Source organism: Cinclus cinclus, chromosome 37, assembly GCF_963662255.1.
Source record: "Cinclus cinclus chromosome 37, bCinCin1.1, whole genome shotgun sequence".
In the NCBI taxonomy this organism is placed as follows: Eukaryota; Metazoa; Chordata; class Aves; order Passeriformes; family Cinclidae; genus Cinclus; species Cinclus cinclus.
In genome coordinates, this window is record NC_085082.1 from 665,002 (window position 1) to 691,725 (window position 26,724).

The window sequence follows — 26,724 nt, forward strand, 5'->3', positions numbered from 1 at the left end:
GGGGTCTGGGGGGGATTTTGGGGGGTTTGGGGGGCGTTCAGGGATAGGTGGGAGTGGGGGCTGATGTGGGATTACGGTGTGCAGAGATTTTGGGGAAATATTGGGGGGGAGATGTGGATTTGGGGTTTGGGGGGGTCCTGGGGATTGGGGTGGGGGGTTCTGACAGATTTTGGGGTTTCTGGGGACACCCAGTGGGGATTCCTGACGGATTTTGGGGATTTCTGACAGATTTTGGGGGATTCCTGATGGAATTTGGGGATTCCTGATGTATTTTGGGGATTCCTGATGGAATTTGGGGATTCCTGACGGATTTTGGGGATTCCCGACGGATTTTGGGGATTCCCGACAAAATTTGGGATTCCCAACGGATTTTGGGGGTCCTGATAAAACACAGTAGGGATTCCTGAGGGGATTTTGGGGATTCCTGATGTATTTTGTGGATTCCTGCTGGATTTTGTTTATCCCCGATGGATTTTGTGGATTCCCGATGGATTTTGTTGTTTATTCCCGATGGATTTTGTTGTTTATCCCGATGGATTTTGTTGTTTATCCCCGATGGATTTTGTTGTTTATCCCCGATGGATTTTGTTTATTCCCGATGGATTTTGTGGATTCCCGATGGATTTTGTTGTTTATTCCCGATGTATTTTGTTTATTCCCGATGGATTTTGTGGATTCCCGATGGATTTTGTTGTTTATTCCCGATGTATTTTGTTTATTCCCGATGGATTTTGTTTATTCCCGATGGATTTTGTTTATCCCCGATGGATTTTGTTTATTCCCGATGGATTTTGTTGTTTATCCCCGATGTATTTTGTTGTTTATTCCCGATGTATTTTGTTTATTCCCGATGGATTTTGTTTATCCCCGATGGATTTTGTTGTTTATTCCGATGGATTTTGTTGTTTATCCCCGATGGATTTTGTTGTTTATCCCCGATGGATTTTGTTGTTTATTCCCGATGGATTTTGTTTATTCCCGATGGATTTTGTTTATTCCCGCTGGATTTTGGGCATTCCCGATGGATTTCGGGGGATCCTAACACCGCACACACGCACACCCACCCACCATCATTCCCTCCAGATTTTAGCGAACCCCCAACGCCCTTCCCAACCACCCCAAACCTTCCTAAACGAACCGCGCCACGCCCTCCTCCGACCCCGCCAAAAAAACCAAACAAACCAAAAACCCCCCCAAAAAAACCCCACCCGCCACCACCTGAGCCCCGTTTTTCTTGTCCCCACCAGAACAGCAAGGGACAAGTGGCAGCCGAGGTGGTCCCGGACCCCACGGACATGGCCCTGGACAGGGCGGAGGCGGCCGAGGCGGCGCGGGAGCTGCGGCGGCTGCTGCTGGACGCGGTTCCGCTGAGCTGCAGCCTGCCCCGAGTGACGCTGCCCAACTACGACAACCTGCCCGGAACGCTGATGCTGCTGTGCCTGGGGCTGCAGCTGGGGGACAGGGTGCGCCTGGATAGCGGCAAGGTGGGACACCTGTGTTACCTGTGTGTCACCTGTGTCACACCTGTGTTACCTGTGTCACACCTGTGTCACACCTGTGTCACACCTGTGTTACCTGTGTCACACCTGTGTCACACCTGTGTCACACCTGTGTTACCTGTGTCACACCTGTGTCACACCTGTGTTACCTGTGTGTCACCTGTGTCACACCTGTGTCACACCTGTGTCACACCTGTGTCACACCTGTGTCACACCTGTGTTACCTGTGTCACACCTGTGTCACACCTGTGTCACCCCAAACCTGCCCGGAACGCTGATGCTGCTGTGCCTGGGGCTGCAGCTGGGGGACAGGGTGCGCCTGGATAGCGGCAAGGTGGGACACCTGTGTCACCTGTGTGTCACCTGTGTTACCTGTGTCACACCTGTGTCACACCTGTGTCACACCTGTGTTACCTGTGTCACACCTGTGTCACACCTGTGTCACCCCAAACCTGCCCGGAACGCTGATGCTGCTGTGCCTGGGGCTGCAGCTGGGGGACAGGGTGCGCCTGGATAGCGGCAAGGTGGGACACCTGTGTCACCTGTGTGTCACCTGTGTTACCTGTGTCACACCTGTGTCACACCTGTGTCACACCTGTGTTACCTGTGTCACACCTGTGTCACACCTGTGTCACCCCAAACCTGCCCGGAACGCTGATGCTGCTGTGCCTGGGGCTGCAGCTGGGGGACAGGGTGCGCCTGGATAGCGGCAAGGTGGGACACCTGTGTTACCTGTGTGTCACCTGTGTTACCTGTGTCACACCTGTGTTACCTGTGTCACACCTGTGTCACACCTGTGTCACCCCAAACCTGCCCGGAACGCTGATGCTGCTGTGCCTGGGGCTGCAGCTGGGGGACAGGGTGCGCCTGGATAGCGGCAAGGTGGGACACCTGTGTTACCTGTGTGTCACCTGTGTTACCTGTGTCACACCTGTGTCACACCTGTGTCACCCCAAACCTGCCCGGAACGCTGATGCTGCTGTGCCTGGGGCTGCAGCTGGGGGACAGGGTGCGCCTGGATAGCGGCAAGGTGGGACACCTGTGTTACCTGTGTGTCACCTGTGTCACACCTGTGTTACCTGTGTCACACCTGTGTTACCTGTGTCACACCTGTGTCACCCCAAACCTGCCCGGAACGCTGATGCTGCTGTGCCTGGGGCTGCAGCTGGGGGACAGGGTGCGCCTGGATAGCGGCAAGGTGGGACACCTGTGTTACCTGTGTGTCACCTGTGTCACACCTGTGTCACACCTGTGTCACCCCAAACCTGCCCGGAACGCTGATGCTGCTGTGCCTGGGGCTGCAGCTGGGGGACAGGGTGCGCCTGGATAGCGGCAAGGTGGGACACCTGTGTTACCTGTGTTACCTGTGTCACACCTGTGTTACCTGTGTCACACCTGTGTCACCCCAAACCTGCCCGGAACGCTGATGCTGCTGTGCCTGGGGCTGCAGCTGGGGGACAGGGTGCGCCTGGATAGCGGCAAGGTGGGACACCTGTGTTACCTGTGTGTCACCTGTGTCACCTGTGTCACACCTGTGTTACCTGTGTCACACCTGTGTCACACCTGTGTCACACCTGTGTTACCTGTGTCACACCTGTGTCACCCCAAACCTGCCCGGAACGCTGATGCTGCTGTGCCTGGGGCTGCAGCTGGGGGACAGGGTGCGCCTGGATAGCGGCAAGGTGGGACACCTGTGTCACCTGTGTCACACCTGTGTTACCTGTGTCACACCTGTGTCACACCTGTGTCACCCCAAACCTGCCCGGAACGCTGATGCTGCTGTGCCTGGGGCTGCAGCTGGGGGACAGGGTGCGCCTGGATAGCGGCAAGGTGGGACACCTGTGTTACCTGTGTGTCACCTGTGTCACACCTGTGTTACCTGTGTCACACCTGTGTCACCCCAAACCTGCCCGGAACGCTGATGCTGCTGTGCCTGGGGCTGCAGCTGGGGGACAGGGTGCGCCTGGATAGCGGCAAGGTGGGACACCTGTGTTACCTGTGTTACCTGTGTCACACCTGTGTTACCTGTGTCACACCTGTGTCACCCCAAACCTGCCCGGAACGCTGATGCTGCTGTGCCTGGGGCTGCAGCTGGGGGACAGGGTGCGCCTGGATAGCGGCAAGGTGGGACACCTGTGTTACCTGTGTGTCACCTGTGTCACCTGTGTCACACCTGTGTCACACCTGTGTTACCTGTGTCACACCTGTGTTACCTGTGTCACACCTGTGTCACACCTGTGTCACACCTGTGTCACCCCAAACCTGCCCGGAACGCTGATGCTGCTGTGCCTGGGGCTGCAGCTGGGGGACAGGGTGCGCCTGGATAGCGGCAAGGTGGGACACCTGTGTTACCTGTGTTACCTGTGTCACACCTGTGTTACCTGTGTCACACCTGTGTCACACCTGTGTTACCTGTGTCACACCTGTGTCACACCTGTGTCACCCCAAACCTGCCCGGAACTCTGATGCTGCTGTGCCTGGGGCTGCAGCTGGGGGACAGGGTGCGCCTGGATAGCGGCAAGGTGGGACACCTGTGTTACCTGTGTGTCACCTGTGTCACACCTGTGTCACCTGTGTCACACCTGTGTTACCTGTGTCACACCTGTGTCACCCCAAACCTGCCCGGAACTCTGATGCTGCTGTGCCTGGGGCTGCAGCTGGGGGACAGGGTGCGCCTGGATAGCGGCAAGGTGGGACACCTGTGTTACCTGTGTGTCACCTGTGTCACACCTGTGTTACCTGTGTCACACCTGTGTTACCTGTGTCACACCTGTGTCACCCCAAACCTGCCCGGAACGCTGATGCTGCTGTGCCTGGGGCTGCAGCTGGGGGACAGGGTGCGCCTGGATAGCGGCAAGGTGGGACACCTGTGTTACCTGTGTGTCACCTGTGTCACACCTGTGTTACCTGTGTCACACCTGTGTTACCTGTGTCACACCTGTGTCACCCCAAACCTGCCCGGAACGCTGATGCTGCTGTGCCTGGGGCTGCAGCTGGGGGACAGGGTGCGCCTGGATAGCGGCAAGGTGGGACACCTGTGTCACCTGTGTCACACCTGTGTTACCTGTGTCACACCTGTGTTACCTGTGTCACACCTGTGTCACACCTGTGTCACCCCAAACCTGCCCGGAACGCTGATGCTGCTGTGCCTGGGGCTGCAGCTGGGGGACAGGGTGCGCCTGGATAGCGGCAAGGTGGGACACCTGTGTTACCTGTGTGTCACCTGTGTCACACCTCTGTCACCCCAGACCCACCCTGTGTCACCGGTGTCACACGTGTGTTACCTGTGTGTCACCTGTGTTACCTGTGTCACACCTGTGTCACACCTGTGTTACCTGTGTCACACCTGTGTCACCCCAAACCTGCCCGGAACGCTGATGCTGCTGTGCCTGGGGCTGCAGCTGGGGGACAGGGTGCGCCTGGATAGCGGCAAGGTGGGACACCTGTGTTACCTGTGTGTCACCTGTGTCACACCTGTGTTACCTGTGTCACACCTGTGTCACACCTGTGTCACCCCAAACCTGCCCGGAACGCTGATGCTGCTGTGCCTGGGGCTGCAGCTGGGGGACAGGGTGCGCCTGGATAGTGGCAAGGTGGGACACCTGTGTTACCTGTGTGTCACCTGTGTCACACCTGTGTTACCTGTGTCACACCTGTGTCACACCTGTGTTACCTGTGTCACACCTGTGTTACCTGTGTGTCACCTGTGTCACACCTCTGTCACCCCAGACCCACCCTGTGTCACCGGTGTCATCACCTGTGTTACCTGTGTGTCACCTGTGTCACACCTCTGTCACCCCAGACCCACCCTGTGTCACCGGTGTCATCACCTGTGTCACCTGTGTGTCACACCCGTGTCACACCTGTTTCACCTGTGTGTCACCTCTGTTACCTGTGTGTCATCGCCTCTGTCACCTGTGTCACACCTGTGTCACCCCAGACCCACCCTGTGTCACCTGTGTCATCACCTGTGTTACCTGTGTGTCACCTGTGTCACACCTGTGTCACACCTGTGTCACACCAAACCCCTCCTGCGTGGGGGACACCGATGTTTCCTGGCACCACGGCCTTTGCTGGGATTGGGGAGGATTTTGGCATTTGGGATTTTTTGGGGGTTCATGTGGGTATTTCGAGGCCGGGTTTTTTGGGGTTCAGGCGTCACCCAGGTGTGTCCCCCTTGTCCCCAGGTGGGGACACTCAGGTTCTGCGGCACCACGGCCTTTGCCAGCGGTCAGTGGGCGGGGGTGGAGCTGGACGAGCCCGAGGGGAAGAACGACGGCAGCGTGGGGGGGGTCCGGTACTTCATCTGCCCCCCCAAACAGGGTACGGGACCCCCGGGACCCCCGGGACCCTCTGGGGGAGGGGATGGGACCCCCGGGACCCCCGGGACCCTCTGGGGAGGGGGTGGGACCCCCGGGACCCCCGGGACCCTCTGGGGAGGGGATGGGACCCCCGGGACCCTCTGGGGGAGGGGATGGGACCCCCGAGACCCCCGGTACCCTCTGGGGAGGGGATGGGACCCCCGGGACCCTCTGGGGCGGGGATGGGACCCCCGGGACCCTCTGGGGGAGGGGATGGGACCCCCGGGACCCCCGGGACCCCCGGGACCCTCTGGGGAGGGGATGGGACCCCCGGGACCCTCTGGGGGAGGGGATGGGACCCCCGAGACCCCCGGGACCCCCGGGACCCTCTGGGGGAGGGGATGGGACCCCCGGGACCCCTGGGACCCCCGGGACCCTCTGGGGAGGGGGTGGGACCCCCGGGACCCCCGGGACCCTCTGGGGAGGGGATGGGACCCCCGGGACCCCCGGGACCCTCTGGGGAGGGGATGGGACCCCCGAGACCCCCGGGACCCTCTGGGGTGGGGATGGGACCCCCGGGACCCCCGGGACCCCCGGGACCCTCTGGGGTGGGGATGGGACCCCCGAGACCCCCGGGACCCCCGGGACCCTCTGGGGAGGGGATGGGACCCCCGGGACCCCCGGGACCCCCGGGACCCTCTGGGGTGGGGATGGGACCCCCGGGACCCCCGGGACCCTCTGGGGTGGGGATGGGACCCCCGGGACCCCCGGGACCCTCTGGGGTGGGGAGGGGGATCCCCTTGGGGGCTTCTCTGGATATTTTTGGGGGGGGGGGTGTCCTTCTCTGTCCTTGGGTTATACTGGGTTGGACTGGGCCATACTGGTTTGGACTGGGTTGGGCTGGTTCACATGGGGTTGGACTGGGCCATGATGGGTCAGACCGGGCCATACTGGTTTGGACTGGGCCGTACTGGGTCATACTGGGTTATACTGGGTTATGCTGGGTTTGACTGGTTCGTACTGGTCTGGATTGGTCCATACTGGTCCATACTGGTCCATACTGGCCACAGGCATCTTCGCCTCGGTGTCCAAGATCTCCAAGGCCGAGGAGCAGCCCCCGGCGCCGTCGCCGCCCCCGAGCCCCCCGGGACCCCCGGCCCGAGCCCCCCACAAATCCCGCAAGGACAAGAGAGGTACAGACCCCCTCCCCAAAAAACATTCTGGGAGCGCCCCCCGAAATCCAGGGGACACCCCCAAAATTCTGGGGACTCCCCCAAATTCTGGACACGCCCCCCCCCCCCCCCCCCAAAATCCAGAGGACCCCACCTGACCCCACCCCTAATTCTGGGGTCATCCTGAACACCCCCCACGCCCCCCAAAGCCGCAGTCCCCCAAAATCCCACAAGGCAAGGGCGTGGCTTGGATGGGTGTGGTCACTCTGGCCCCCCCCCCGCCCCCCCCCCCCCCCGCATCCCGGAAGTTGTATGGGTGAGGCTGTGATGGGCGTGGCTGTGATGGGCGTGACAGGGTGTGGTCGCTCTGACCCCGCCCCTTTTTTCCTGGCCTCCCGGAAGCGGGCAGGACGTGGCTGGGATGGGTGTGGTCACTCTGGCCCCGCCCCCAGCATACCAGAAGTGTCTCGGGGCGTGGCTGGGATGGGTGTGGCTGGGATGGGTGTGGTCACTCTGGCTCCGCCCCCTTTCCCAGCCTCCCGGAAGCGGGCCGGGGCGTGGCTGGACCGTGAGGGTCGCCGGGTGGCCCCGGGGGACGCGGTGCTGGTGGCCGGACAGCGCCAGGGCCGGGCCCGGTTCTACGGACGCACCGACTTCGCCCCCGGTGAGACAGAGACCCCCCTGAGACCCCTCCCCCCGGGACCCCCAAGGGCTGGGGACCGCCCCTGAGACCCCCCCTGGGACCCCCAAAGGCTGGGGCCCCCCCCTGAGACCCCCCCCCTGGGACCCCTCCCCACGGGACCCCCAAAGGCTGGGGACCCCCCCTGAGACCACCCCTGGGACCCCCATGGGCTGGGGACCCCCCCTGAAACCACCCCTGGGACCCCCATGGGCTGGGGACCCCTCCCCTGAGACCCCCCCGGGACCCCTCCCCACGGGACCCCCATGGGCTGGGGACCCCCAGAGACACTCCCTGGGACCCCCCCATGGGACCCCATTGTGGTGGGACCCCCCTCCTCCATGACCCATGTCTGTGTCCCCCTGATGTCCCCCCGATGTCCCCCTGATGTCCCCTTGGTGTCCCCAATGTTCCCCCCCATATCCCCCCCATATCCCCCCCAATATCCCCCCTGTGTCCCCAATGTCCCCCGATGTCCCCCATGCCCCCCATGTCCCCCGATGTCCCCCTGATGTCCCCGATGTCCCCTGATGTCCCCCCGTGTCCCCAATGTCCCCCCGATGTCCCCCCCATGTCCCCCCCGATGTCCCCCCCATGTCCCCAATGTCCCCCCGATGTCCCCCCCATGTCCCCAATGTCCCCCCAATGTCCCCCGATGTCCCCAATGTCCCCCCAATGTCCCCCCGATGTCCCCCTGATGTCCCCTTGGTGTCCCCAATGTTCCCCCCCATATCCCCCCCATATCCCCCCCAATATCCCCCCTGTGTCCCCAATGTCCCCCGATGTCCCCCATGCCCCCCATGTCCCCCGATGTCCCCCTGATGTCCCCGATGTCCCCTGATGTCCCCCCGTGTCCCCAATGTCCCCCCGATGTTCCCCCAATGTCCCCCCGATGTCCCTCCCATGTCCCCAATGTCCCCCCGATGTCCCCCCCATGTCCCCAATGTCCCCCCAATGTCCCCCGATGTCCCCAATGTCCCCCCAATGTCCCCCCGATGTCCCTCCCATGTCCCCAATGTCCCCCCGATGTCCCCCCGATGTCCCCCCCATGCCCCCAATGTCCCCCCAATGTCCCCCCGATGTCCCCCCGATGTCCCCCCGATGTCCCCAATGTCCCCCCGATGTCCCCCCGATGTCCCTCCCATGTCCCCAATGTCCCCCCAATGTCCCCCCGATGTCCCCCCCATGCCCCCAATGTCCCCCCGATGTCCCCAATGTCCCCCCAATGTCCCCCCGATGTCCCTCCCATGTCCCCAATGTCCCCCCAATGTCCCCCCGATGTCCCCCCGATGTCCACCCGATGTCCCCCCGATGTCCCCAATGTCCCCCCGATGTCCCCCCGATGTCCCCAGGGTACTGGTTCGGGGTGGAGCTGGACTCTGCGGGGGGCAAACACGACGGCTCCGTTTTTGGGGTGCGTTACTTCACCTGCCCCCCCAAACACGGCGTCTTCGCACCCCCCTCCCGCGTCCAGAGGTACGGGGGGGGACACGGGGGGGACACGGGGGGGGGACACGGGGGGGACACCGGGGGGGACATGGGGGGACACCGGGGGGGACACGGGGGGGACACGGGGGGGGACACGGGGGGACACGGGGGGGACATGGGGGGACGTGGGGAGAACACAGGAAACACCAGGGGACATGGGGGGGACATGGGCGGGACACGGGGGGGACGTGGGGACACGAGGGGGATGTGAGGACACGGGGGGGACACGGGGACATGGGGGGGACACAGAGGGGACACTGGGGGGACACTAGGGGGACGTGGGGACATGGGGGCGATATGGGAGGGACACGGGAGGGACATGAGGGGACACAGGGGGGACACTGGGATGAGGGGGACACCGGAATGGGAGGGACAGGGTGGTTAAGGGAGGTGACAGGGAGGTGACAGAGGGTCACAGGGGTGTGGGGGCGTGGAGGGGGCGCAGGGGACCCTGTGGTGCCACAGGGGACACAGGGAGGTGACAGGGAGGTCACAGGGGACCCTGTGGTGCCACAGGGGACACAGGGAGGTGACAGGGAGGTCACAGGGGACCCTGTGGTGCCACAGGGGACACAGGGAGGTGACAGGGAGGTCACAGGGGACCCTGTGTGCCACAGGGGACACAGGGAGGTGACAGGGAGGTCACAGGGGACCCTGTGGTGCCACAGGGGACACAGGGAGGTGACAGGGAGGTCACAGGGGACCCTGTGGTGACACCCTGTCCCCGTGTCCCCCCCACCAGGATCGGGGGTCCCAAGGAGGAGACCGGGGATGGCACCTCCGAAAAGAAGGCCCAGCCGGTCACAGGTGAGGGGCGGGGCAGGGCGGTGATTGACAGGTGGGTGGGACAGTGAGTGACAGGTGGGTGGGGCAGGGTGGGGCAGTGATTGACAGGTGGGTGGGACAGGGTGGGACAGTGAGTGACAGGTGGGTGGGGCAGGGTTGGTGCTGCTGATTGGCTGCTGAAGGTCATGTCCCCCTGTCCCCCCTGTCTCTCTGTCCCCCTGTTCCTCTGTCCCCCTGTCCCCCTGTCCCTCTGTCCCCCCTGTCCCTCTGTCCCCTCTGTCCCCCTGTCCCTCTGTCCCCCCTGTCCCTCTGTCCCCTCTGTCCCCCTGTCCCCCTGTCCCCCCTGTCTCTCTGTCCCCTGTTCCTCTGTCCCCCTGTCCCCCTGTCCCTCTGTCCCCCCTGTCCCCCTGTCCCTCTGTCCCCCCTGTCCCTCTGTCCCCCTGTCCCTCTGTCCCCTCTGTCCCCTCTGTCCCTCTGTCCCCGCAGTGTCACAGCCCAAGCGCAATTTCCCGGCTGTGCGGACCCCCAAGGACATCACATCCGAGAGCTCCTTCTCCAGGTGGGGACATGGGGACACAGGGACACGGGGACAGAGGGACAGAGGGACACAGGGACAGAGGGACACAGGGACACGGGGACAGAGGGACAGAGGGACACAGGGACAGAGGGACACAGGGACACAGGGACACAGGGACGGGGGCACAGAGGGACTGAGGGGACACTGCCACACCTTGGGCTGGCGCTGTCCCCGTGCTGTCCCCCAGGGGTTGTCCTTGTGCTTGGGGGGTGTCCCTGTCCCCATGGGCTGTCCCCAGTGCTGTGTCCCTGTCCCCTGGCCATGTCCCTGTCCCCAAGGGGGTGTCCCCATGTCCCCTGTCCCCAAGGGGGTGTCCCTGTCCCATGGGGGTGTCCCTGTCCCAAAGGGGGTGTCCCCATGTCCCCTGCCCCCAAGGGGGTGTCCCTGTTCCCAGGGGGATGTCCCTGTCCCTGTCCCTGTCCCATGGGGGTGTCCCTGTCCCATGGGGGTGTCCCTGTCCCCAAGGGGGTGTCCCTGTCCCCATGGGGGTGTCCCTGTCCCATGGGGGTGTCCCTGTCCCCAAGGGGGTGTCCCTGTCCCATGGGGGTGTCCCTGTCCCATGGGGGTGTCCCTGTCCCATGGGGGTGTCCCTGTCCCGAGGCCATGTCCCTGTCCCCATGGGCTGTCCCCAGGGGATGTCCTCATGTCCCTGTCCCCTGTCCCCACATTGTCCCTGTCCCCAGGGGGTGTCCCAAAGGGGGTGTCCCTGTCCCATGGGGATGTCTCCATGTCCCTGTCCCCACATTGTCCCTGTCCCCAGGAGGTGTCCCATGGAGGTGTCCCTGTCCCCATGGAGGTGTCTCTGTCCCCAGGGGGATGTCCCTGTCCCCTGTCCCTGTCCCATGGGGGTGTCCCTGTTCCCAGGGGGATGTCCCTGTCCCCTGTCCCTGTCCCCTGTCCCCACACTGTCCCTGTCCCCAAGGGGTGTCCCATGGGGGTGTCCCTGTCCCAAAAGGGGTGTCCCTGTCCCCAGGGGATGTCCCATGGAGGTGTCCCCATGTCCCCATGTCCCCTGTCCCCAGGGGATGTCCCCATGTCCCCATGTCCCCCTGTCCCCAGGGGATGTCCCCATGTCCCCATGTCCCCCTGTCCCCAGGTTACTCTTCTGCTGCTGGTTCCCGTGATGCTCCGGGCCGAGATGCAGTCCTAACCCCCTCCCCCACCCCTCCCCTCCCCCACCCCGCCGCCCCCTCCCCCACCCAGTGCCTTGGTGCCCCTCCCCCACCCGGGGAGACGTGATGTGACCCCCCCCCGTTGTCCCCTCCCCCTTGTCCCGGGCTGTTCATTCTGGAACCTTCTGCACTGGGGGGGTTGGGGGGTTGGGGGGGGGGGGGGGTTTGGGAGTGGCCCCTCCCCGAAATTTGGGGCCAAATCTGCTGATAACAGCGATGGGGGAGGGGTCAGACCCCCCCCAAAAAATCCCCCAAAAAACCCCAAATTTGGGGCTGAACCTGCCGAAAACAGCGATGGGGATAAACGACCGCAGGCCCCCCCCCCCCCCTCCCCCCTACCCCCCCTTCCCAAATTTTGGGGTGTTCACTCTGGAACCTATTAATTAAATAATTAATTAACTAAGGGGCTTGAGGCCCCGCCCCTTCCCGGAATATTTTGGGAGATCCCAAATCCCAATTTTTCCCCCTCTGGAACCCAGCGGTAATTTTTGGGAATTCCTGGAGTATTTTTTTGGGGGGGGGGGAATCCCAAATCCCAATTTTTGGGGCTGTTCGCTCCGGAATTTATTGATTTTTTTTTTTTTTTTTTTTTTTGGTAGGGGGGAGGTGGAGATCAATGCCACGCCCACTCCCAAAAATATTTTTGGGGAATCTCCTCCACCCCACCCAACCCCAATTTTTTTTTTTTTTTTGGGGGGGGGGGGGGGGGGGGGAGGAGTTGTTCCCTCTGGACCCAATGAATTCATGAATTTTGGGAATCGATGCCACGCCCCCTTCCCGAAATATTTTGGGGATCCCAAATCCCGGCTTTTTTCCCTCCTGACCCCTCCCCAAAAATTAAATGGGGGAGGGGTGGCTCCCGGCCGCCCCTCCCCCTCCACCACCCCCCCCCCCCGCAGTAGCAATAACGTCCCCTCCCCCCTCGCGCTCGTGTCAGTGGCTTTAATGTCCCCAGATGTCCCCAAATGTCCCCAAAAAGTGTCCCCTGCCCCTCCCCCGCTGCCGCATGGGCCCCCCCGGAGCCGCTTCTGCCACCAATAAAATCCTTTGTACCGCCCGCGACCCCCCAAATTGGGGAGGGGACCCTAAAAATGGGGTGGGTGGGTGGGTGGGGGGAGGGATCCCAAAATTGAGGAGGGGATCCCAAAATCAGGGATGGATCCCAAAATCAGGGAGGGGGCCCTAAAAAATGGGGTGGGTGGGGGGATGGATCCCAAAATTGAGGAGGGTACCCCAAAAAAAGGGGAGGGATCCCAAAAATTGATGAGGGGACCCTAAAAATGGGGAGGGATCCCAAAATTGGGGAGGGGACCCTAAAAAAAACGGGAGGGATCCCAAAATTGGGGAGGGGACCCCAAAACTGGGTAGGGAACCTCACAAATGGGGTGGGGAATCCCAAAAAATAGGAGGTGACCCCTGAACCAGGAAAGAGACCCCAAAATGGGGAAAGAAGCCCCCAAAACTGGGGAGGGGAACATGGAGGGACCCCAAAAGTGGGGAAGGACATGGTGGGGGGGGGGGGGAAGGACCTCAAAACTGGGGAGGGGTCCCCAAATCTGGGGGGGAATGGGGAGGGGGAGGGGACTGCGAGGGTCCTGTGGGGGGAACCCCTCGAGTGGGGGAAGGGACCCCAAAAATTCCCCCCCCCCGCGCCGCCATTTTGTTTCCGGCGCGCTCTGATGACGTCACGCGCAGGCTCATCTACGCGCTTACTTAATCTGCATAGCCACGCCCCCGTGGCGTTCAGCGGTCAATCATGCTGTTAGTCACGCCCACCCAGATGGAAGATTCTATGGATGTTGCTGTCAATCAAATTATTGGTCACGCCCCCCTACGATCGGTTATCCGTTAGGCCACGCCCTCTTTCGGGCACGCCCAGGGCGGATCCCTCTCGGTTTTTCCAGGCCACGCCCCCTCCCGGAAGTGACCCCGCCCCTTCCCCGTTCCGGTCCCGAACCGGCGCCGCTCCCGCAGGTACCGAACCCTCCCGAAACCGTCTGGACCTTCCCCGAACCCTTCCGGGACTCTCCCGAATCTCCCCGAACCCTCCCGGGACCTCCCGAACACTCTCGGGACCCTCCCAATCCCTCCCGAACCTTCCCGAACCTCCCCGAACCCTTCCGGGACTCTCCCGAACCTCCCCGAACCCTTCCGGGACTCTCCCGAATCTCCCCGAACCCTCCCGGGACTCTCCCGGGACCTCCCGAACACTCTCGGGACCCTCCCAATCCCTCCCGAACCTTTCCGGGACTCTCCCGAATCTCCCCGAACCTCCCGGAACTCTCCCGGGACCCTCCCAATCCCTCCCGAACCTTCCCGAACCTCCCCGAACCCTTCCGGGACTCTCCCGAATCTCCCCGAACCCACCTCCCCGAACCCTTCCGGGACTCTCCCGAACCTTCCCGAACCTCCCCGAACCCTCCCGGGACCTCCCGAACACTCTCGGGACCCTCCCAGTCCCTCCCGAACCATCCCCGACCCGTTCCGAATTTTGCCCGAACACTCCTGGGACCCTCCCCGAGCCCTCCCCGAACTCTTCCCGAACTCTCCCGAACACTTCCGAACACTCCCTCGGAACCGGGGGAATCCCGGGGGGTTTTGGGGAGTTTTTTGGGGGATTTTTGGGGTTCCTCGGAACCCCCCCGGTATCCCGAGTGTCTCCTAACGGTGCTGTCTCCTTCTCTTCCAGCCGCTCCCAGTGCTCCCAGTAACGCCCTGGTGTCCTCCCAGTAACCCCTCCCAGTACTCCCAGTAACCCCTCCCAGTACTCCCAGTAACCCCTCCCAGCACTCCCAGTACCCCCTCCCAGCGCTCCCAGCGCCTCCCAGTTTGGCACCATGTTCCTGGTGAAGGGGTTACTGGGCGGTGGGGGCGGGGGCGGTGGGGGGGGTCTCCCCGCGGGCATCGGCTCCGTTTTGGGGGGGCTCCTGAGCGGGGGAGGGGGCGGTGGGGGCGGCGCCGGGGGAGCCATGGGGGTCCTGGGAGGAGTCATCAGTGCCATCAGGTGAGGGGACACTGGGGGGGTTGGGGGGGTTGGGGACATTGGGGACACTGGGGGGGATTGGGGACATTGGGGGGACAGGGGGACATTGGGGATATTGGGGGGATTGGGGGGATTGGGGGGATTGGGGACATTTGGGGACATTGGGGGACATTGGTGACATTTGGTGACATTTGGTGACATTGGGGGGATATTGGGGGGGTTGAGGGACAATGGGGACACTGAGGGGGATTGGGGACATTGGGGACATTGGGGGACATTGGTGACATTTGGTGACATTTGGGGACATTGGTGACATTTGGTGACATTTGGGGACATTGGGGGACATTGGGGACATTTGGGGACATTGGGGACATTTGGGGACACTGGGGGACATTGGTGACATTTGGGATATTGAGGGAGGGGGCGAGGTGACACTTTGGGGACATTGGGGGGGGGGGTGACCCTTTGGGGACATTAGGGGGGGGGTGACCCCTCTGACCCCTCCCACAGCGAAGCCGCCGCCCACTACAACCCCGAGCCCCCCGTAAGTGACACCCACCCCCCCACCCCCCCCCCCCCCACTCCTCGGGGACCCCCTGGGGGTGTCCCCGGACCCCTCCCCAGATTTGGGGTCCCCTGACCCCCCCGTGTCCCCTCCCCGTGTCCCAGCCCCCCCGTGCTCACATCTCCACGGTCGACGCCAACGAGAGCGAGGAGGTTCGGCAGTTCCGGCGCCTCTTCACCCAGCTGGCCGGGGAGGTGAGGGATCGACCACTGGGATCTGCTGGGATCCGCTGGGATCCACTGGGATCCGCTGGGATCCACTGGGATCCGCTGGGATTGAGAGACTCGCTGGGATCCACTGGGATCCGCTGGGATTGAGAGACTCGCTGGGATCCACTGGGATCCACTGGGATTTGAGAGACTCGCTGGGATCCACTGGGATCCACTGGGATTTGAGAGACTCGCTGGGATCCACTGGGATTTGAGGGGTCCACTGGGATCTACTGGGATTTGAGAGACTCACTGGGATCCACTGGGATCCACTGGGATATGAGGGGTCCACTGGGATCCACTGGGATTTGAGAGACTCACTGGGATCCACTGGGATCTACTGGGATTGAGAGACTCACTGGGATCCACTGGGATCCACTGGGATTTGAGAGACTCACTGGGATCCACTGGGATCCACTGGGATATGAGGGGTCCACTGGGATCCACTGGGATTTGAGAGACTCGCTGGGATCCACTGGGATCCACTGGGATTGAGAAACTCGCTGGGATCCACTGGGATTTGAGGGGTCCACTGGGATCTACTGGGATTTGAGAGACTCACTGGGATCCACTGGGATCCACTGGGATATGAGGGGTCCACTGGGATCCACTGGGATTTGAGAGACTCACTGGGATCCACTGGGATCCACTGGGATTGAGAAACTCGCTGGGATCCACTGGGATTTGAGGGGTCCACTGGGATCTACTGGGATTTGAGAGACTCACTGGGATCCACTGGGATCCACTGGGATATGAGGGGTCCACTGGGATCCACTGGGATTTGAGAGACTCACTGGGATCCACTGGGATCTACTGGGATTGAGAGACTCGCTGGGATCCACTGGGATTTGAGGGGTCCACTGGGATCTACTGGGATTGAGAGAATCACTGGGATCCACTGGGATTTGGGGGACCCACTGGGATTGAGGGGTCGGTGTCCACTGGGATTCGTGGGATCCACCGGGATCCACCGGGATTCACCAGGATCCCCCAAAACCACCTGGGATCCCCCAAAATCCCACTGGGATCCCCCAACCCCCTCTAGCCCAGGGTTCCCCAGGATTTGGGGATCCCCCAGGATTTGGGATCAGGATTTTGGGGTTTCTCAGGATTTAGGGGTGGATCCCCAATTTTGGGAATCCCACAAGGTTTGAGATCAGGATTTTGGGGGTTTCCCCAAGTTTTGGGATTCCCACGAGGTTCATGACCAGGATTTTGGGGAATCTCCAAATTTTGGGATTTTCCCAAGGTTCATGATCAGGATTTTGGGATTTTTCAGGATTTGGGTTTTTTTTCAGGATTTGGGGTTTTTTTCCAGGATTTGGGTTTTTTTTCAGGATTTGGGATTCCCCCAAGGTTTGTGATCAGGATTTTGGGATTTTTTCAGGATTTGGGTTTTTTTCAGGATTTGGGGTTTTTTTTTCAGGATTTGGGTTTTTTTCCAGGATTTGGGTTTTTTTTTCAGGATTTGGGATTCCCCCAAGGTTCATGATCAGGATTTTGGGGTTTTTCAGGATTTGGGGTTTTTTTCAGGATTTGGGGTTTTTTGTCAGGATTTGGGATTCCCCCCACGGTTCGTGATCAGGATTTTGGGATTTTTCAGGATTTGGGTTTTTTTTTCAGGATTTGGGATTCCCCCAAGGTTCATGATCAGGATTTTGGGGTTTTTCAGGATTTGGGGTTTTTTTCAGGATTTGGGGTTTTTTGTCAGGATTTGGGATTCCCCCAAGGTTCATGATCAGGATTTTGGGATTTTTCAGGATTTGGGTTTTTTTTTCAGGATTTGGGATTCCCCCAAGGTTCATGATCAGGATTTTGGGGTTCCCCCCACCCCCCACCCCCCTCCCACCCACCCAAATTTTCCCCCAGGACATGGAGGTGAGCCCCACCGAGCTCATGAACATCCTCAACAGGGTCGTCACCCGCCGTGAGTGCCCCCCAAAATCGGGATTAGGGTGGGATTTTGGGGTTCCCGTGGCTCTGACTGGATCCAGGAATTGGGGGAACACCCCCTCCACCCTCCCAAAAAACCCAAAAAAAACCCCGTGACCCCCCCAGACCCCGACCTGAAGACGGATGGATTTGGGCTGGACACGTGCCGGAGCATGGTGGCGGTCATGGATGTATCCTGAGATTTTTTTATTTTTATTTTATTTTTTTTTTTTTGGGTTGGGATTTTGGGGGGGGGATTTTGGGGTGTGGGGAAATGCGGGAGGGGTGGGGGGGAGGGGGGGGGGGGATGGGTTCTTCGCCGCTCCCCAAAATGTCCTTGATGAGCCCCCTCCCCCAATCCAAGAGCGACACCACCGGGAAATTGGGATTTGAGGAGTTCAAATATCTCTGGAATAACATCAAGAAGTGGCAGGTGAGGACCCCCAAAAATTTGGAAATTTGGGGGAGGGTCTGGAATTGAGGTGTGGGGGGGGGGGGCGGGAGGGGGGGCGTGTCCTAAAAATATGAAGTGGGGGAGGTCAAAGTGGAACGGGGATCCCAAAATTGGGGGTGCTGAGGATGGAGGGAGACCCCAAAATGGATCCCAAAATTGGGGGGGGTGGGGGGGGAATCCTAAAATAAAAGGTCAAAAATCGAGGAGTGATGAAAATTGGGGAGGGGGGGGGTCAGGGATGGGGGGGGGGGGGGGGGGGGGGCACCCCAAAAAATCGGGGGTGGGAACTTCAAAATCAAAAGTGGGCATCCCAAAATCGAGGATTGCTCAGAACTGAGGAGACCCCAAAATTCCCATCCAGAATCCCAAATTCCCATCCCGGAATCCCAAAATTCCCATCCCCGAATCCCAAAATTCCCATCCTGAGTCCCAAATTCCCATCCCCAAATCCCAAAATTCCCATCCCGAAATCCCAAAGTTCCCACCCCGAAATCCCAAAATTCCCATCCAGAATCCCAAATTCCCATCCTGGAATCCCAAAATTCCCATCCAGAATCCCAAATTCCCATCCCCGAATCCCAAAATTCCCATCCGCGAAATCCCAAAATTCCCATCCCCGAAATCCCAAAATTCTCGGCCCTCCCCCTTAAATCCCATTAAACAGGGGGTGGGGGTGGGGTGGGGGTTGGGATTTTTTTGAGTTTTTTTATTGAGGAGGGGTCCTCAAATTCTTGGGGGGGGGGGGTGAAGGATTTTTTTTTTTTTTTTTTTGGGGGGGGGGTGCACGACCCCTAACCGGGGATGACCCCCCCCCTCCCCCCTCCCCCACCCCCCCAAAATTTTTTTTTTTTTTTGTTTTCCCCTCCCCCAGTGCGTGTACAAAGAATTCGACGCCGATCGCTCGGGGACCATCGGGCCCCAGGAGCTGCCAGGGGCCTTTGAGGCCGCAGGTTTGGGGCATTTATTATTTATTTTCTTTTTTTTTTTTTGGGTGGGGGGGGTTTTCAGAAATTTGGGGGCTTGGGGGGGATGGGAGGGGTGCGGGGGAGGGGTTTTGGGGGTGGGGTTGGGTTGGGTTGGGGTGAGGGTTGGAATTGTTCAGGGGAGGTTTGAAAAAATCATCGGGATTTTTTGAAGTCGGCTCTTGTGGGGGGGGGTGAGTCCAAAAATTATTGGGGAGCCCCCTAAAAAAAATCAGCACGGGGGTGATGCCAAAAATTACCCTAAAAAATCAGCACGGGGGTGATGCCAAAAATTACCCTAAAAAATCAGCTCAGGGTGATGCCAAAAATTACCCTAAAAAATCAGCACGGGGTGATCCCAAAAATTGCCCTAAAAAATCAGCACGGGGGTGATGCCAAAAATTACCCTAAAAAATCAGCTCAGGGTGATGCCAAAAATTACCCTAAAAAATCAGCACGGGGTGATCCCAAAAATTACCCTAAAAAATCAGCACGGGGTGATCCCAAAAATTGCCCTAAAAAATCAGCACGGGGGTGATGCCAAAAATTGCCCTAAAAAATCAGCTCAGGGTGATCCCAAAAATTGCCCTAAAAAATCAGCACGGGGGTGATGCCAAAAATTGCCCTAAAAAATCAGCACGGGGGTGATGCCAAAAATTGCCCTAAAAAATCAGCTCAGGGTGATCCCAAAAATTGCCCTAAAAAATCAGCACGGGGGTGATGCCAAAAATTGCCCTAAAAAATCAGCACGGGGGTGATGCCAAAAATTGCCCTAAAAAATCAGCTCAGGGTGACCCAAAATTTCTGGGGAGCCCCAAAAACCAGCACGGGGTGACCCTAAACTTTCCAAGGACCCCAAAAATCACCCCAGGGTGACCCCAAATTCCCCTGGGGAGCCCCAAATTCACCCCAGGGTTCCCAAAAATCACCCCAGGGTGACCCCAAATTCCCCTGGGGAGCCCCAAATTCCCCTGGGGAGCCCCAAAATCACCCCAGGGTTCCCCAAAATCACCCCAGGGTGACCCCAAATTCCCCTGGGGAGCCCCAAATTCACCCCAGGGTTCCCAAAAATCACCAGGGACCCCCCAAAATCCCCCAGGGTTGACCCCAAAACCCTCCGGGGACTCCCCAGATCCCCCTAAGATTTTGGATTCGGGATTTTTGGAGCGCTCAGGATATTCGAGGGGGGGGGGGGAGGGCTCAAGGATATTTTTGGGGCGATTTTAGGGGTGACCCCAAATTATATTTAGGGAAGATTCACAATTATTTGGGCTCCTCGGGGTGGAAGATGGGAATATTCAGGAGGAGAGAATGGGATTTTTTTTTTTTTTTTGGGGGGGGGGGGGGGAGGATTTGACCAATTTTGGGGTCCAAATTATCCAAATTTTGGGGTGTGTTGGAATTAGGGGAAGTGGGCTTAAAAAAAAAAAAAAAATCCCTTGTGCCCCCTCCCCAGGATTTCGGCTGCCCCCCGCACTTTGGGGGGTTTTGGGGCGTCGTTACGGGGACGAGGGGGGGAACCTGGATTTTGACAACTTCATCAGCTGCCTCGTGCGCCTGGACGCCATGTTCCGTACGGGAACCCCAAAATATTTTGGGTTTTTTTTGGGGGGGGGTGGGGTGGGGAGAGAATCTGGAAATTTTATGGGGGGTGGGATGGTGAAATATGGGGAGGAGATGGGGAAATTTGGATGGGGAGGTGGGGGGGGGGGATGTAATAATTTTTTTTTTTTTTTTTGGGGGGGGGGGGGTTGGGTAAAAATCTGAAAATCTGGGGGGGGGGAAATCCCAAAATCTCAGGGGGGGGGGAAATCTCAAAATCTGAGGGGGGGGGGAATCCCAAAATCTGGGGGGAAAATCCCAAATATTGGGGAGGGGTGGGGGAAATCCCAAAATCTGAAAATCTGGGGGGTGGAAATCTCAAAATCTCGGGGGGGGAAATCCCAAAATCTGGGGGGGAAATCCCAAATATTGGGGAGGGGTGGGGGAATCCCAAAATCTGAAAATCTGGGGGGGGGAAATCCCAAAATCTGGGGGAGAAATCCCAAAATCTCAGGGAGGGGGGAAATCTGAAAATCTCGGGGGGGGGGGGGAAATCCCAAAATCTGGGGGGAAATCCCAAATATTGGGGAGGGGTGGGGGAATTCCCAAATTCTGAAAATCTGGGGGGGGGGAAATCCCAAAATCTGGGGGGAAATCCCAAAATCTTGGGGGGAATCCCAAAGTCCTGGGGGGAATCCCAAAATCTCGGTGGGGGGGGGGGGGAAATCCCAAAATCTGGAGGGGGAATCCCAAAATTTTGGGGGGAAATGGGAAAATCTGGGGGGAAAATCTGAAAATCTGGGGGGGAAATCCCAAAATTTGGGGTGGAAATCCCAAAATCTGGGGGGGAAATCCCAAAATCTTGGGGGGGGAAATCCCAAAATGTGGAGGGGAAATACCAAAATCTGGGAGGAAATCCCAAAATTTTGGGGGGGAATGGTAAAATCTGAGGGGGGAAAATCCCAAAATCTTGGGGTGGAAATCCCAAAATCTGGGAGGAAATGGTGAAATTTGGTGTGGAAATCCTAAAATCTGGGGGGGAAATCCCAAAATTTGGGGTGGAAATCCCAAAATCTGGGGGAGAGGGGGGAGAAATCTGAAAATCTGGGGGCAAATCCCAAAATCTGGGGGGGGGGGGTGAATCCCAAAATCTGGACAGGGAAAATCCCAAAACTGAGAGGAGAAAATCTCAAAATTGAGGGGGGGGGGGGGGGGGGAAATCCCAAAATTAGGGTGGGAGGAAACCCCAAACCCAGGAGACCAATCCCAAAATCCCTGCGGGACCCAAAAATTCGGGGGAAACCCCAAAATCCCGGAGTTTTATTTGGGTTCCTTGAGAGGGAGTGGGGGGCGGGGTGCAGAGCCCGATTTTGGGGTGCCCCTCACTGATTTTTGGGGTGCCCCTCACTGATTTTTGGGGTGCCCCTCACTGATTTTTGGGGTCCCCCCAGGTGCCTTCAAGTCCCTGGACCGGGATGGGTCGGGGCAGATCCGTGTCAGCCTCCAGGAGGTGGGTCTGGGGTCCCCCGAGATGATTTTTGGGGTCCCCCGAGATGATTTTTGGGGTCCCCCGAGATGATTTTTGGGGTCCCCCGGGAGGGTTTTTGGAATGTCCCAGAATTTTGGGGAGGTTTTTCTAAGGATGATCCCAAAATGGCCCTGCTTGTGTCACTGGGGAGACCACGAATCTTTCAGGGACCTCCCCCCAAATTTCTTCAGGGGTGACCCCAAAGTTTGTTGGGGTGAGTCCAGATCTTTCAGGGATCCCCTAAAATCCCTTTGGGGTGACCCCAAATCCCACCCTGGACTCCCCAAAATCCCTCTGGGATGACCCCAGACCCACCTTGGACTCCCCAAAATCCCTCTGGGGTGACCCCAAACTCTTCAAGGATCCCCAAAATCCCTTTGGGGTGACCCCAGACCCACCCTGGACTCCCCAAAATCCCTCTGGGGTGACCCCAAATCCCACCCTGGACTCCCCAAAATCCCTCTGGGGTGACCCAAATCCCACCCTGGACTCCCCAAAATCCCTCTGGGATGACCCCAGACCCACCCTGGACTCCCCAAAATCCCTCTGGGGTGACCCCAGACCCACCCTGGACTCTCCAAAATCCCTCTGGGGTGACCCCAAATCCCACCCTGGACTCCCCAAAATCCCTCTGGGGTGACCCCAGACCCACCCTGGACTCTCCAAAATCCCTCTGGGGTGACTCCAAACCTTCCCTGAACCCCCTTAATCCCCCCCAGGAGCATCCCCAAATTTTCTTGGGGTGACCCCAAACCTTCCAGGGACCCCCAAAATTCCCCAAATCCTAACCAGGTCTCCCCCCATCAACAGTGGCTCCAGCTCACCATGTACTCGTGATGGGACCTTCCAGGACCTTCCAGGACCCCAAAAAATCCCCCCGGACACTCCAGGACCCCAAAAATCCTCCTGGACCCTCCAACTGCACCCCCAGCCCCCCCCCCCCCCGCCCTAAATCTGCACTCCCCCTCCCCAAATAAACACCCCCCACCCCTCCAAACTCACTCGGAACTTTCGGCTCTGTTTTGGGGGGGATTTTGGGCGGGTCCCTGGGGATTTTGGGGGGTCTCTGGGGTCTGGGAGAGTTTTATGGGGGGGTTGAGAATTTGGGGAGGGGTCTGTGAAGATTTGGGGGGCACCGGGAGGGGGCGGATCCTCAGCACTGGGGGTCCGGGGAGGCTCCGAAGGTTGGTAATGGGGGGGGTCCCGGGTTCAGCTCGGGGTCCTGGCAGGGGGGTCCCGGTCCCGGTTCGGGGGTCCCAGTCCCGTTATGGGGGTTCCAGTCCCAGTCCCGGTCCGGGTATCCCAGTCCCAGATCCAGTATCCCCGTTCCGGCGTCCCAGTCCCGGTGTCCCAGTCCCGGTATCCCAGTCCCCGTCCGGGTGTCCCAGTCCCGCCTATCCCAGTCCGGGTGACCCAGTCCCGGTATCCCAGTCCCGGTATCCCAGTCCCAGTCCGGGTGTCCCAGTCCCGGTATCCCAGTCCCGGTATCCCAGTCCCAGTCCGGGTGTCCCAGTCCCGCCTATCCCAGTCCGGGTGTCCCAGTCCCAACCCTCCTATCCCAGTCCCAGTCCCGGTCCGGGTGTCCCAGTCCCGGTATCCCAGTCCCAGTCCCGGTATCCCAGTCCCGGTATCCCAGTCCCAACCCTCCTATCCCAGTCCCAGTCCCGGTCCGGGTGTCCCAGTTCCGGTGTCCCAGTCCCGGTATCCCAGTCCCAACCCTCCTATCCCAGTCCCAGTCCCGGTCCGGGTGTCCCAGTCCCGGTATCCCAGTCCCGGTGTCCCAGTCCCAACCCTCCTATCCCAGTCCCAGTCCCGGTCCGGGTGTCCCAGTCCCGGTGTCCCAGTCCCGGTATCCCAGTCCCAACCCTCCTATCCCAGTCCCAGTCCCGGTCAGGGTGTCCCAGTTCCGGTGTCCCAGTCCCGGTATCCCAGTCCCAACCCTCCTATCCCAGTCCCAGTCCCGGTCCGGGTGTCCCAGTTCCGGTGTCCCAGTCCCGGTATCCCAGTCCCAACCCTCCTATCCCAGTCCCAGTCCCGGTCCGGGTGTCCCAGTCCCGGTATCCCAGTCCCAGTCCCGGTCCGGGTGTCCCAGTCCCGGTATCCCAGTCCCAACCCTCCTATCCCAGTCCCAGTCCCGGTATCCCAGTCCCGGTATCCCAGTCCCAACCCTCCTATCCCAGTCCCAACCCTCCTATCCCAGTCCCAGTCCCGGTCCGGGTGTCCCAGTCCCGGTATCCCAGTCCCAACCCTCCTATCCCAGTCCCAGTCCCGGTATCCCAGTCCCGGTGTCCCAGTCCCAACCCTCCTATCCCAGTCCCAATATACCCTAACACACACCCCCCCCTCCCCCCCCCACCGGATTCCTCCAGGACCTCACCCCCCCCTCCTCTCCCCTCCCCTCCCCCCCCTCCCGGTGCCGAGAGGGGCGGGGGCCGAACCGGGCAGGGTGGGGGTGGGGAGGGGAAGGGACGGGAAGGAGGTGCCCGGGTTCGCCCGGCCCCGGTGCCCGGGAGGCGGCGGAGCCTCCCCCGGTGCGGGCCGGGCGATGGCGGCGCCCCCGGGGCGGCGGGAGCGGCTGCGGGCGCTGGCGCTGGGCCGGGGGGCGCTGGGACTCGAGACCCTCCTGGATTTACTCTTGGGATTAACGGGGGGGCTTCGGCACCGCCTCAATAATCGGGACCCCCCCGGCCGGGCCGGGGATACCGGCGGGGGTGGCGACGGCGACGGCGACGGCGACGGCGACAGCGACAGCGACAGACACGTCCGGGAATTTCTGAGCTGGGGTAAAAGAGATAAGAGCCGGGAGCGGCGGACACCGGGAGGGGGGCACGGGTTTTGGGGAGGGGGCACTGGGAGTGGGGGGGTTCGGATTTGGGGGGAAACCGGGAGTGGGGGCTCAGATTTGGGGGGGGGGGGACACCAGGACAGGGGGTTCGGATTTGGGGGGGGGACACCGGGACAGGGGGTTCGGATTTGGGGGGGGACACCGGGAGTGGGGACTCGGATTTGGGGGGGGGGACACCAGGACAGGGGGTTCGGATTTGAGGGGGGGACACCGGGAGTGGGGACTCGGATTTGGGGGGGGGGGGGGCACCGGGACAGGGGGCTCGGATTTGGGGAGAAACCGGGAGTGGGGACTCGGATTTGGGGGGGGCACACCAGGACAGGGGGTTCGGATTTGAGGGGGGGACACCGGGAGTGGGGTCTCGGATTTGGGGGGGGGGGAACACCGGGACAGGGGGCTCGGATTTTGGGGGGGGACACCGGGAGTGGGGACTCGGATTTGGGGGGGGGGAACACCGGGACAGGGGGCTCGGATTTTGGGGGGGGACACCGGGAGTGGGGACTCGGATTTGGGGGGGAGACACCAGGACAGGGGGTTCGGATTTGAGGGGGGGACACCGGGACAGGGGGTTCGGGTTTGGGGGGGGACACCGGGACAGGGGGCTCGGATTTGAGGGGGGGACACCAGGACAGGGGGCTCGGATTTGGGGGGGGGACACCGGGACAGGGGGCTCGGATTTGGGGGTTTCGGGAGGGGAGGATTTCGGATTGGGGAGTTCGGGCTGGGGGGGACACCGGGACGGGAACGGGACACGGGGGTTCGGGTATGGGACAGGAGGGTCTGGGATTTTAGGGGTTACTGGATTGGGGGTCTGGAACTGGGGAGGGAGGTCCTGGACTGGGGTGGAAATGGGGAAACGGGGCCGGGGTTCGGGACCGGGAAGTTCCGGGATTGGGGGGTTCGGGACCGGGGGGTGTCCGGGACATTGGGTTCGGGATTGGGGGGTTCGGGACAGGGGGGGGTCCGGGATTTGGGAGGATTCAGGACCGGGGCTCCGAGAGTGGGGGGTCCAGGACCGGGAAGTTTTGGGACTGGGGGGGTTCGGGACCGGGAAATTCCGGGATTGGGGGGTTCGGGATTGGGGGGTGTCCAGGACAGAAGGTTCGGGATTGGGGGAGTTCCGGGATGAGTGGATCCAGGGTTGGGGATTCTGGGATTGGGGGACCCGGGACTGGGGGGGATTCCGGTACCGGTAGATCCAAGACTGAGGGTTCCGAGAAATTCGGGATTGAGGGGTTCCAGAACCGGGGGGGGGTTGGGACTGTCCGGAACTGGGGGTGTCCAGACCCGGAGGATTCGGAACCAAATTCGGGGAATGTTGGGGGGAGGGGGGGATGGTTCGGGACTACGGGACTCCAGAACCGGGGCGGGGGGGGGGGGGGGGGGGTTCGGACCTGGGGGGGTGTCACGGACCTGGGGAGCAGAACCGGGGGTCCCGGAGAGGGGGGGATCAGGAGGTGTGGGGGAGGGGGGGGGGGGGGTTCTCTGAACCGACACCGGACCGGGGAAATGTGTCCGGGTCCTGTCGATACCTACAGAACCCCCCCTCTCCCCCCCGAACCTCGGGGTGATTTAATCGGGGTCTGAGGGTTGGGGGGGGGGGGTTCGGTTGCCGTGTTCTGGGGGGGGTTCGGTGTTCTGGGGGGGTTCGGTGTTCTGGGGGGGTTCGGTGGATCGGTGGTGGTGGGGGGGGGATGGTGGCGGGGGGGCGGGGGGGGGGGTGACCCGATGGCTCCGCTCCTTTTCTGGGCACGCCGGGCCGGTTCTTCCCCCCCCCCGCCTCACCCCCGTCCGCGGGCACCGATCGCAGCGCGGCCATAAATGGGCTGAGGGTGCGCGGCCACCCCCCCGCGGCACCCAGGGTGTCACACCGCCCATGGCACTGTCACACCCCATGGCACTGTCACACCCCCCGTGGCACTGTCACACCCCCCCGTGGCACTGTCACACCCCCCCATGGCACTGTCACACCCCCCCCCCATGGCACTGTCACACCCCCCATGGCACTGTCACACCCCATGGCACTGTCA

General features: G+C 60.8%; 2 protein-coding genes across 2 annotated transcripts in view; both read left to right on the forward strand.

Annotated features, from left to right (window-relative positions):
* The window catches only part of LOC134055975 (CAP-Gly domain-containing linker protein 3-like), a gene marked incomplete at its 5' end in the record, with an annotated part of 16,930 nt that extends 5,278 nt beyond the window's left edge, over positions 1-11,652 (forward strand). The window contains 9 exon segments of the mRNA XM_062512447.1: positions 1,248-1,484; positions 5,687-5,822; positions 6,871-7,058; positions 7,540-7,636; positions 9,004-9,127; positions 9,882-9,946; positions 10,412-10,484; positions 11,599-11,621; positions 11,624-11,652. Of these exon segments, the coding sequence (XP_062368431.1) occupies positions 1,248-1,484; positions 5,687-5,822; positions 6,871-7,058; positions 7,540-7,636; positions 9,004-9,127; positions 9,882-9,946; positions 10,412-10,484; positions 11,599-11,621; positions 11,624-11,652 (972 nt within the window).
* A 1,945-nt stretch (positions 11,653-13,597) lies between these two features.
* CAPNS1 (calpain small subunit 1) lies at positions 13,598-22,844 on the forward strand. The gene is made up of 11 exons (XM_062512496.1): positions 13,598-13,648; positions 14,364-14,678; positions 15,168-15,201; positions 15,327-15,416; positions 17,301-17,358; positions 17,490-17,554; positions 17,728-17,796; positions 18,689-18,767; positions 20,236-20,352; positions 21,773-21,831; positions 22,660-22,844. The coding sequence occupies exons 2-11, from the start codon at positions 14,512-14,514 to the stop codon at positions 22,684-22,686; spliced, it is 765 nt and encodes a 254-aa protein (XP_062368480.1). The 5' UTR covers positions 13,598-13,648; positions 14,364-14,511; the 3' UTR covers positions 22,687-22,844.
* Positions 22,845-26,724: the final 3,880 nt, after the last annotated feature.